The 12,975-nt window shown below is 43.9% G+C and overlaps 1 protein-coding gene across 1 annotated transcript; it reads right to left on the reverse strand.

The window, feature by feature from the left end:
• Positions 1–4,390: 4,390 nt before the first annotated feature.
• TUBB6 (tubulin beta 6 class V) lies at positions 4,391–12,394 on the reverse strand. Its single transcript, XM_075022949.1, has 4 exons — positions 12,261–12,394; positions 11,580–11,688; positions 10,975–11,085; positions 4,391–6,154 (listed from the first exon to the last, which is right to left on the reverse strand). Exons 1-4 carry the CDS (start codon positions 12,315–12,317, stop codon positions 5,091–5,093), a joined length of 1,341 nt encoding a protein of 446 aa, XP_074879050.1. The 5' UTR covers positions 12,318–12,394; the 3' UTR covers positions 4,391–5,090.
• Positions 12,395–12,975: the final 581 nt, after the last annotated feature.

Genomic DNA, 12,975 nt, shown 5'->3' on the forward strand with positions numbered 1-12,975 from the left:
GTTTCTTGGTATAGAATTCAGGCTAATACAAAACATCCTCTTAAGCATAAGATTTTGTTAAATTAGGGTACCAAGGTTGTGCTCACAAATACCAAAACCAGCAGCCAAATCCAAAGGTACTAAATCAGATTGTGAGAGTTTCATATTGGTTTGCTTAAGCTCAAGTTGTGTGTGTGGAGGTTTTTTGGTTTTTGGTTTGTTTTTGTTTGTTTTTTTTACTCCTCCTCCCTCTGCTTAGTTGAATACAGTTGTCTTAGTATAGTAATCTGCTTCTGGTTGTCTCCTGCATGCAAAGCATTTATTAGTTGGAGAATTCAGCTGTTCAAAAATTAACTGAGGGTCTCCCTATCCCAGAAGAAGAGAGGGAAGCATGGTTGGGGGGTGGGGTGGTGGTTAAGTGGGGGAAGAGAATGAACCAAGCTTCTCTGCTGGACAACAAATCCTTTAAGGTTTATGACTGAGAGGGCAGGTTAAGGGAATAATTGGTGATTGATTCCATCTGTATGTTGCAACATACTGGAAAGCAGTAGGATGACAAAGCAAAAAGTTGTCTTGAAAGGTCAGACATATTTGAAGTAAATTGTGTATTGAAATTACTCTTTGGGAATTTTTTTTTTTCTTCATGATGAAGCTATTGCCATCTCTGTTGGCTGGCTTCACAGTGAAGAGGAACAAGGGAAATGGAGCAGATTTAGGGCATATTTACTGGGCATTTTTAGTTGTTAAGCAACACTTCTGCATACCCCTATTGGATTTATCATTGTAGAATAACTGATAAATAGGAAAGGATCCTGAATAAAACTAAACTTCACTTCCTTTATTTTTGGAGTCAAAGTTTAGAATGATTTATTGCAATTATAAACTCATTTTATAAAACTTAAATCTTGCACACAGTAGTAGTGACTGATTTCTGTGCATATGCTCTAGTGCTGTACCTCACATGTATTCTGTATTTATGCCTTGTTTGTACTGTTCCCCTGCCCCCCCCGCATTTAGCTGAACACTTCTTGTTTGGAATAGGCAATTTGTAGCCAGTGCTGATGACTAAATGTGCTTATGTCATAAAGGTCGGAATTCTGCATTTCCTCATTCCTTACTTAAAAAAAACACACAACAATGAAAAACACAAACTACAACCAACCCCCCCAGCCCCCCCCCCCAATCCCTAAACTAACTTTTCAAAATGGCACTACCAGATCATAAAAGAATCATCTCACCTCCAGGAAATGTTACCTCTTACTCCCTCTTTGTGCTGTCTACTTTTAAATTTGCACTTGTGTAGTTGCAGCATGCAATTAATGAGCATATGATAATGTAAAGGAGAGGCAACTCCCTTTGCCCCTAGTTTAGAGTGTTAACTTGCTTTGTGTAATCTTACCTCAGTAAGTCTTAGTATTTTGCACCAGAAGTGGTGGAATTTGACTGTTGGGACTTTGGAATCAAAACAAAGATATGAAAATTTAAAAAAAGAAGCTGTTTACCCAACCTGCTGCTTTAAAGAGGGCTGTTAGCCTCCTCCCACTCACAAATTTAAGACTTCAGGTGGTTTACCATAAATCAAGAAAATCGAGTTCAGTCTGTGCTGTGGCTGCCACTAAGGCCAGATTAATTGTTGTTGCAAACACATTGAGTGGTGCTGTTTCAACTAGTAGGGGCTTGTTACAGCATGGATGCAGCCAGCGAGTTCCTTCTTCCTCCCAGTGCTCGGAGAAGGAGCAGGTCTAGACCCTCTTTCCCAACCTGATTCTATTCCCAAGAGGTGAACACCTTTTCCTAAGGAGATACAAATGCAAGAGAAGAAAGGGAAGGCAGTAATTTGGGATGCAGAGAAATTGAGTCTACAGTGGCTTAGTTAAGGTAGTCTATGCAGAGACTGTCATGTCTGTAAACTGAGGGTCCACCCAGCTCCTTGATAGCTTTGACCAGTGACTTTGCAAAGGAGCTGGCCCATCAGGTTCAATTCCTGTCCTGATAACACACTTTCTTTCTGTGGCACACCTCGCTCACTCCCTGTCTTCAAGTGGTGTCCGTGGTGTAGGTTGCTGTTTTTTTCCCCTCATCCTAGTGTTGGCAGAGGTGTTTGTGTCTGAGTGGTACTGGGAGCTCCACTTCTAGGCCTTCTTAGGTCTGGCTTGTCCTGGCAGCCTGCTTCTGTGCATTTCTCTGTGGCCAGGTGCAAAGCAGTGAAAAGGAGAAAAAATAAAGGTGGGCTAGGCACAGAAAGATGCAAGAGAGTAGGTTGAAAAACTAGGGGGAAAATTAAAAACACGTAGGTGAGGAATGTGAAGAGGAACAAAGCTAGGTGGGACTCAGCAGGTAGATTTCACAATAAAAGAGAAGTTTCCAGGGAAAAAGCAGGAAGTTATTTGAAAGGAAGTGCAGCTGAAGGAATTGTTCAATTTACAAACCCGTTAGTAAAACAATTTTCAGTTTTATGTCAGGAAAGGAAGATGATTAGAGCTGGTTGACTGAAGAGGAACAGGAGGCATCTGTGCTTCCCATGGTTTTCTTACTGCTTATGTGCAAGCTGGTCCTCTGATGCTGTTCCTACTACAGGTTCCTGGGTTCATTTTGCTGGGTTGGGTTTTCTCCCACTACGATGAGATGGGAGATGTTTCCTTTTGTTTCTGAAGAGACCATTAGTTTGCCTGCCCCACCTCCACACCGTCTAGAAATTCACATCAAACAGTTGCAAGTAAACACATGCAAAAGAATGCCTAAGAATCAAAGCAGGAGCAGAGGATGTTGTCAGGTGTGGATTCCACAGACTCAATATGCTGGATTTTGGGTCCGTGTATGAAAACCACTAAAGAACAGGCTGGTTCACCAAGTAACTAATTCAGTCATTTAGGAACTTCAAGATTCCTGGCATTTTTAAAAAGTACTGACTTTTTTTTTTTCACAGCAGTATCAGAATTTATGGCTGGGACCTAGTTATGAATTCTGTATTACCACAAAGCGTAGTTCCACAAGCTGTAAGATGGTTGCTTCTACTTCACTCAGAAGCAGCTATGCTAGTGCTTTAATTGCAAAGCCTGTGCCACAGCTGCATGATGGCAGGCTCTGAGCCTGCAGCACTTTCTCCTCCCTCTTGAAGCTAATAACCTGCCATTTACAAAGCATCAACTAAACTTCTAAGTGTAATGGCTTTATTCCCCATCAATTTTGCTTTGCACTGCACTAAATGTTAATTTCTCTTTAATGCATATTCTATTTTAGCTTAATCTCATGCCATGATAGATACATAATCACAGCATATCACAACATTTGTGAAATGCATATTTAAAGATGCTTTATTCCTATTCATAAATCCTTTAGGCATCATTAGCCATTGCAAAGAACATGGTCCCTGTGAACTGGGTGACTCCATCATGACCTTCAAAAGATAATCAGCCAGACCCTCCCAATCTCCACCTATATACACGTATGCCAAAGCCAGTTTGGTTAGTATGTTCCAATGACTGTGCCTCAACCCATGAAGTCACTTTATATGAAAACTTGTACTTGATTAAAACTAGTTTAGTTCCATTTCTGGGTAGAATAAAATTGGGCAGACAGCTTCAGCATGTATGATTAACAATTGCCTGGTTCATATACTTTATAAAATACTGTATTATTCCCTGAATCCGAAACAAAACATAACATCATCTTGTTAGGAGCAATGCATCTTTGGAAATTACACTGTGTCTGTAAAGTGCCTTTTAAAGTATTGAGCAACACTTCTGCTTAGAAAGTGCTTCTCAAGGCAAGAGCAGCAGAGTTCCTGAAACATTTAAAGTTTGGATTTCAGAGGGTTTCTCCTTTGTTTGCTTGTTTTGTTGCCTAGAAACTGACCTCAATAAGAGACTCCACACAGACAGTGTTCTCTGGTAGAGGCTCTCTAATGCAGAAGGGCTGTTTAATTGATATGAGCAGAAACATAAAGCATGCACAAAGAGCAAATGCCCAACAGTCACTTTGTCAAGGCAGCAAGTCAGCTGGGTAAGACAGAGACCTTCCTGTTTCAGCTTTAGCATAAGCAGATAAACTGTTGTTTATCTTTCATTTATTTTGCCAGCTGTTTTGAATATTGTGGATAAATACTTTTATTTGTACTTTAACCTTAATCTGTCCAGTGGTTTTAACCAATCATGGCAGCAAGACATCCACAGCATCTATAAGTGTGGTAAACTTATAAACCTAGGTAGTGAGATCTATCGACACACAGCCTACAACCCCTCTCCCACCATGTTCTGTGGAGTATTGATTGACTTTCAGCTATACAGGCTAGGGGGAATGGAGATAGGAATAGCACCAGTAACTGGTGATAGCCAGAGAGACAGGGGACCAGCAAGATTTTGGGGTGCCACTTTAAGCCCCAAGGGTCCTTAAAGAACACATCACACATGGATGGATTTCATATATATTATCTGTGATTATTCAGCAGCAAGTGATGAAGTCACATAGCATAAATCCAGCCTCTGGCCTGCAGCTCACTGGATATTTATACAGCATTGACTGCCCAAAACACTTTTGCTTGAGAGGATACTGATTTTTTTTTTATTTTTTTTTAGAGGACTGGAGTCAAATATCACTGTTAACAGTTACTGTACATAATAGCTAAAAACTTTTTCTTCTTTTTTTCATGAATAAATTTTGTTCCTGGCAGTTCAGTATTGTACATTCAGTACAGAATGAATACTTCAAACCCACAAGATTTTCTTACTCATAATTGGATGAAAATAGCACAGCTCTATTTTGTAGATTTTCATGCCTATTTTATGTCTTCTCTTGTAGAACTTTAGGGACGACAAACGTTGTTTGGAAAAAAAAAGGTCCCAAACTTGCAATCTCTGTATTCAGACTCATAGGCCAAAGTCATAACTGAATGCCTTATGTTTGTCTCATGAATAGAAGTGGCCTGATTTCCAGAAATGCTGAATGTCCTCAGTTCTCAATGACCTCAATGGACTCTGAAGAGCACCTCTAACATCTTAAACCCATGCTCCCTTTTTTCTTTTTTTTTTTAAGCCTAAATACAGATTTATAAGCCCAATTATTAGAAATCCAGATTTGAAAATTTGGCCTGGAAAATACTGCACCTAATTTCTTTATTCATTGATTTCTTCTTCATCATCTTCAAACGCTTCCTCTCCATCATTTGCTGTTGCTTCTTGGTATTGCTGATATTCTGAAACCAGATCATTCATGTTGCTTTCTGCTTCTGTAAATTCCATTTCATCCATTCCTTCTCCTGTGAACCAGTGGAGGAAGGCCTTTCTCCTGAACATGGCCGAAAACTGCTCTGAGATCCTTTTGAAGAGCTCTTGAATAGCAGTACTGTTGCCAATGAATGTGGAAGCCATCTTGAGGCCACGAGGAGGTATGTCACACACTGCCACCTTGACATTGTTTGGGATCCACTCCACAAAGTAACTGCTATTCTTGTTCTGGATGGCCAACATCTGCTCATCAACTTCCTTCATGGACATGGGACCACGGAAGACAGTAGCCACTGTCAAATATCGCCCATGTCTTGGGTCACAGGCTGCCATCATATTTTTGGCATCAAACATCTGTTGGGTAAGCTCTGGAACAGTGAGTGCTCGGTATTGTTGGCTGCCTCGGGCTGTCAAAGGAGCGAAGCCTGGCATGAAAAAGTGAAGGCGTGGGAAAGGGACCATATTTACTGCCAGCTTCCGGAGGTCAGCATTTAGTTGGCCCGGAAATCGCAGGGATGTAGTTACCCCACTCATGGTAGCAGAAACCAAGTGGTTTAAATCACCATATGTTGGAGTGGTGAGCTTCAGGGTGCGGAAGCAAATGTCGTACAAAGCTTCATTGTCAATGCAGTAGGTTTCATCTGTATTTTCAACCAGTTGGTGGACTGAGAGTGTAGCATTATAAGGCTCCACCACTGTATCAGAAACTTTTGGAGAGGGCATGACACTGAAGGTATTCATTATCCTGTCTGGATATTCCTCTCGTATCTTGCTGATGAGTAGGGTTCCCATGCCAGACCCCGTCCCTCCTCCCAGGGAATGAGTGAGCTGAAATCCTTGCAAGCAATCACAGTGTTCACACTCTTTTCTTACTACATCAAGCACAGAGTCAACCAACTCTGCCCCTTCTGTATAGTGTCCTTTAGCCCAGTTGTTTCCTGCACCAGTTTGTCCTAAAATAACATACAAAAGGGAAAGAAAATTTACAAAATTATTAGTAAGGTTTGGTATTTGCATGCTAAATGGATTCACATCTGTAACAAAAGCTGCTACAACTCTGTCAGATAGGTAACTGTGGTCTTCAGTTTTGCCTACAAATACTTTTGGAAGTATCAACAAACTTTTTATATAGTTTCCTTTTGTATCAAATCCCTGGTAGTTTTCATTTATGCTTTTGGGTGGGGTTTTTTTTGCTTTTTTGGTATTTAACCTTTCATAAATGCAAAGATGGCCTTGACTCCTTGTTTTGAAAGCTTTCACACTCCCAATCCTGCTTATTCCATAAACACAAGACGACTGTTTAATATTTAAATACTTTCTGTTTATAAGGACCATGATGTATACAAAGCTAAATCACAGATACTCATTTCTGCATGAAAGGTTCTTGGACTGTTCCTGTGAGACAGAGGCATTGCTGTGATTCAAGGATAAGGCTGTACTTCAGAAGTCCTATTTACCTTGTTATATCAAGAACTATAACTTTTTTAATTCATGGTTACCTAGCCTGAATGAAAATACTGATCAACAGAAGCTTCAAGAATGTTATTTCAAAAACCTTGAAGTTAAGTGCCTTTTAGCTTTTACTGGTTTCCCTACAAACTCGCTATTCTTCAGGATCTGCAAAGCAACTTGCAAAATTGGATTACTGACATTTCACAAGCCCCTTATTTTCTCCCCAAGGCTTCCAGTTTTCCTTTTATGTGCCACTCAGTTTATTAAGATGGATAGTCTGGATCCTTTGCTATGTCACTATTTTGTTATGACTTAGATAACAAGGAGGATTAAATGGGAGAGCGGTTTTTTAATACTTGGTTCCTCACAATGACTACCACATACATACATTGTGCCACTGAACTCAGTGGTGCTCTCGCGAGTGGCATTCAGAAAGAGCAATAGTTTCAGAATTAGGTATAGAGCTGTCAACTTCTGCGTTGTTCTCCAAGACCTTCCCCTTCCTTCCTATTTCCATGTCTCATTTGAATTCCCAGTGCACTGTGTTGGTGCCAAACATTTGAATCAGGGAAACTGCTTGCTGGGATATTGTTTAAATATGATGCACTTTATTTTCACTGCATACATGCTTGGTTTCCTCATGATGTATTTGGTTAGTTAACGCATTGTTCTATACGTTGCTATATTTTTCTCTCTTAGAGCCTCGGGAGCTCAGCACTTCCTGTCCAGCTGGGCAAAGCACAAAGTAATATCCTTCCAGAATTAAATATGCTTGTAGCCTATGCAGTCTGCTTGAGCAGATCCCCTACTACAGATAGGGCAGCACATCAGGCTGCACACTAACAAGCAGACATCACTCCGAGATGCAGAAGGATCCTAATAAAGCCAAATTCTGAGTTTAGGGCTTTAATTTGCGGATTGCCCCTTGTGTAAACATTGTCTCATTCTTCTTCAGTGGCCAGTGAGATAGGAGAGAATGGAGAATAGGAGAGAATGAAGAATAGGAACAAAGAACAAGACAGGAGAATGGGAATTACTATCACAAATGCAGAAAAGATATTTTCATGGGGAAAAAAGAAGAATCAGTAGAGACTGATTTTACTTGCTTTTGCTTAGTTTGCAGATCAGGTTCAGAGGTAAAATGCCTAATACAGAGGTGGACCTGTCCTCCTTCAGGCCCTCCACTGTGCTAGACTCCCTCAGTCTTAATTTGAATCACACAAACTCCTAGATGCCACCTGTCTCTATTGCACTAATATGACCTTTGTATTTAAACTGCCGAGTGTAACTGTAGCAGCAGCTGCATATACCACTACAAATGGCTTTCCTCCAGCCCACAACTATTGGCTACTCCTGTGGTAACACTGCACTTCATCCACTAGTCAGCCACCTGCCTAGGGTCACCAACACTTTCACTTGGAATTTACTGCTGTGCACACGTATATATGCCCAGAAATCTGGTACTTCCAGACCCACTGGCTTTATAGCACTTCAAGACCACCACCACCACACAGAACATGTACAATAAGCCCTGGAAGTTCCAGACTTCTTACCCATGACAATACAGCACAGTCTGGAGGTGCCATGGCTCTGACAAGGCTGCCACACACCTGGAAATCTTGATCATGATCCTGTGAAACCCGACTGGATGCCCTCCACTTATCAGGTACCTGCCAGACCTCTGAAAATCTTAGGCAAACACAGGACTAAATCTCTAGGTGGAAAATGAGCCTATGTCCACAAAAATCAGGACTTGGCAGATCTTTTGCCAATCCTGGAAGCTCTGAGTTGTATGCAGCCTGTCTCTAGCATCCTGCCGCTGCCTTTTCTCACTGTGCATTTACCAAGATCTCAAGGAAGTCTACATGAAGCAATCCCACAACTTATCTGCACTCTTGGTACCTCCAGATCCTTCTACCACTATGTCTTTCTCCAACACATTGTAGCGTTATCATACATACTCAGGTTGAGGTGCACATGCGTAGAAGCCATTTCTCTAACAGTCAATTTATTTTTTAATCCCTAAAATTGCAACTCTTTCCTTCAACTTTCACTTCTTTCCTCTCATCACTGCTTGAAATAAAAGACAAACCTGGGAAGAGATATCAGTAGCTTGCACACTAACGCTTAGAATTCCAGTACAAACAGCCTTGGTGCAGAACACATGGTATGATTTAGAGAGGGAAGGACAGCTCCTTTGACATTTTGTGGTTGCCCCTACCAGTTCAGAAAATTTAAATTGGAGTGGTATCCATGCATGAAAGCTAGCAAGGGTGTACACAGGAAAAGAATGACAAATGCAAAAATGTACAAATGAGAACTAGTTAACAAAAAGAGATACATCAGAGTTCACAACACTTCCTGCTGGGCAATCATATACTGTTAGGCAGCCAGGAGACCTGCTGCTCTCATACAGCAAAATTGTTCTACCTGCACTTCTTCAGCTTTTAGATCACTACCTTGCCAACACAAGCATTAAAGCACAAGCATTATTTTTGTGCCCATCTCAATGTCCTGCTGGTCTGAGCTAAAATTCCTGTATCTGGAACGTGTAATCATGTACTCAATATACCTGAATGAAATCCTGACTGATGGTCCATGGTTACTTGCTATCGAGACACAGGCACATGCAGGTATATACAAGCAGAGGCAGAAAACATCTCCATCAGAATGAGCCCTAACAGCCTAGGGTACAGCAAGTACGGAACTGCCAGCTTCTGCCATAAAATCCTTTGTGGGCCCAGGCCAGATTTTTAAAAGAGAAAACAAAATGCTTTGTTGGCTTTTGACACAGAAGATCATTACTTCAGCGCTCAGGCAGCCATTCTGCATTATTCAGCAGGTTGGGAGGACAGTGCCTGATGCTGGCAGGGGCCTCTGTCAGATACAAGTTTATCACATGCTGTTGGTTCATTGTTAGCTCAGCAGGAAGGGACTACAGTGAACTGGACTATTGTTGAAGACACCCTGAATTGATTTTGCTCTGGTTTTACTGGTGGTACGCCAAACTGTAAAGCTCCAGTTCAGGTATTTCCATAGGTCAGGTGAATTCACTTTCAGAGGGCTTGTGTGGTCCATGCAGGAGAAAGGGAATGAACCGAAAAACCTGAATATAGAAACATACTTCATAAAGCTGCCTGTATCTACAGCTTTTCTCACCAGGCTTACTTCTACATATTTTAACTTAAAATTCCATTGAAAGAGACCCTTAACATCACTGCCATGGACTATACAGGAGAACAATAGGGACAGCATTGAAAGTTTTAGGTCAGTTAAAGGGTTAAAGTAACTCTGTATGGCTTCTTACTCCCCACCTCAACAGCAACAACCCAGACTTAAGTTAGTTTTATACCACCCAAACAATGTTTATCTTTCCTCTTCTGTCCCTGGCATTGTTCCTCCCTTATGTTAACACAATATACCAAACTAAGTTGCAACCTAAGCTTGCTTTGGCAGGAGGAAATCTGTTTTGCGGCTAGTGCAGACTCAAACCAAAAGGACACGAGAGTTCTCATGGCAGCTTTCATTCAGACTTCCTGTTTCAGCAAGTGGATCTACTCAACTTTCACATGCCATTTCTCCTTCAGTGCAAAGGGACCGATAATGCTTCTATACTTTGTAAGGATGCTATGAAATTTAATCCTGGTAATGTGCATTTTTAAGCTTAGATGGAAAGTACTACAGAAGTCCAAAGTGAAACAGTAAAGGCTAGAACAACCCTCTGCAAGAACACTGCAAAAGCAGAAGTTCCCCACATGCTCTCAGACTGTTCCTCATTATGTTGGAAAATAACCCAGTAACTGGCTATATATGACGTTTTCCATGTTACAGTTGGTCTTCCTCCACTGTTTACTATACTGGAAGGATCTGCTGAAAAAGTTGCATTACACAGCCAATAAACAATTTAATGCTCAAACATTTAATGTGAATTCAAGTGAAGAGTAGTCTGGTTGGTTTATGGCTGAGGTTCCCCCCCCCCTCCATTTTCCACAGAATTTCCATGAGTTTTGTGGTAAAGAAGTGGTTTCAGGATTTCTCTGGAGTTCATACATATGGAAAGCAAATGCACTTTACCTGAATACCATAGAAAGCTTTCAGTACTCTGCTAATTGAAGGAATGATTAACAGAAGAATGACTTTTTCAGTTAACAGGATCTTTTAGCTGACTTACAGATAATTGGAATTGTATTGTTAAGCTATTAGGATTTCTCAGTACTAACGACCACTTTGGAACAGGGAGCTTAAATGCTTTTTGGCCATTCACTTGGTCACTAAACACCTGTTGGATAGTTTTGTTTTTTAAAAAGTGATGTCCACATACCAAAGATGAAGTTATCAGGCCGAAAGAGCTGACCAAAAGGACCAGATCGCACACTATCCATGGTTCCCGGCTCCAAGTCCACTAAGACCGCTCTTGGCACAAATTTCTGGGCTACAATAAAAAGTAAGCATGCCCTTAATGTTCTGAAATAAGCTAACACAGTTATAGCTTTCAATACATAAATACAGTACGTCTCATACTATTAGTCTAATACAGATTGTACACATATAAAGATTTCCTATACAGGAAGACATGGTGGTGAAAAAACCCAGCACCATAAGAACAAATCAATTCCGCTTGAAAAACAGACCTGACACTTTTTGGGTCATACAGATTGTATATTACATTTTGTAAGCTCTTTTTTAGCAATAGATATGAGGCAGGTAAGTTTCTGATCAGAAAAAATGGTTGACGTGTTCTTTGTAAGAAAGTAGATAATCTTTTCAGTGTATAACGGGGTGAGCTGGCATCAGCCAGCAGGCTGATGGCACACGAGGGGCCTGACCAGATGCTTAATATAGCTACACAAACCCCTTCTCTCCCAGATTTCTGTGCCCCATCCCACGGAGTCCCCTGTCCCGCACCCCTCTCCATCCCACACTTACAAGATGATTCATTATAGTAGACATTGATCCTTTCCAGCTGCAGCGCTGAGTCACCGACATATCCTCCGGCGGGGTCAATGCCATGCTCATCACTTATCACTTCCCAAAACTAAGGGAGGAAAAGGAGAAGCGGGTTAGGAACTCCCCTGCGGAGCACCGGGGGCCCTGCCCAGCGCCCGGGCGGGGGGCGGCCGCCCCGCGGCAGCTGCCGGATTCCTGGCGTGCCCGCCGCCCCTCCCTGCCCGGGACGGGACGGGACGGGGCGGCGGGCACAAGCAGGGCAAGCAGCGGGATTGAAACCCAGCGGGCAAACGGCCAACCCCTCGGCGTTCCAGCGTTCGGAGGGGGCCGCTGGAACTTCTGCCGCCCTTCCCCGCTTCTAAGCCACAGCCTGGCCAGTTTAAATATAATTTAAAAAAAAACCCTAGTAAGTCCCGTTTGGTTTCTGTACTTCCCGAAGCCTTCTACGGCCACGGGCAGAGGTGAGGTGCGCCGTGCCTCGCGTCCCGAACGCGCCCGGCGCCTCTCGGCAGCGGCCCGCTCGGGGCACGGGAGAGCGAGGGGGGGCGCTGGCCCCACCCGGCCCCGCGGGCCCAGAGAGCCCGGAGAAGCGGCCGGGCGCATCCCCCCAAGAGCTCAGAGGCTCCACTAAGCGGCGGTCCCGGCTGCCCTCAGGCTCACCTTGGTCCCGATCTGGTTTCCACACTGGCCCGCCTGGATGTGCACAATCTCCCTCATGGCGATGGCGATGCCCGACCCGACTCGCCTCTCCCGCCGCCCAGCCCGGCAGTGCGCGGCGCCGGGAGAGCGGGCGGCGCTTTATGGCCTCTGAGGCGGCGCGCGCCCACCCACCCTCCCGCCCCGCCGCGGCGGAGCGCCTCGCCTCGCCTCGCCTCGCCTCGCCTCGCCCAACGGCCGGCGCCCCGCGCGCGCGCTCCGCCAACGGCCGCCCCCCGCCGGGCACCGCCCCCGGGATCCTCTCACATCTTCCTCGTCCGCCGTGAGGGGCCCGGTGGGCGGTGGGGGGGGTGTCTCCGGCCCCAGAGACTGCTGCTGTCCGTGCGGTGCTTCCCGCTCAAACCGTGTTCGCCAAAGGCAGGTTCGTCGTCCTCACCCACCGGGGAATCCTGCCCTGGCCGCGGGCGGGCAGGCGGACATCTTCGCCTGCTCCTGTCGTTCCTTGGCCTGCTGCCCCGTCGCAACCTTCCCTGGAGTGGCAGCATCCAAAGCAATGGGTGGACCTTCTCAGTGCCTCGCCAACGGCCATCTTTGCATCGCTGTTTTCTGACGTGGTTTTGCCAGCAGATAACAAGCCACTGTGTAAAACTTGTAACTGGGAAGGCAAGCAGTCTTTATGGAGCGACTTTCCTGAAAGCTCATGTCACCACAATACAGA

This window comes from Buteo buteo, chromosome 3 (assembly GCF_964188355.1).
Source record: "Buteo buteo chromosome 3, bButBut1.hap1.1, whole genome shotgun sequence".
Taxonomy (NCBI): domain Eukaryota; kingdom Metazoa; phylum Chordata; class Aves; order Accipitriformes; family Accipitridae; genus Buteo; species Buteo buteo.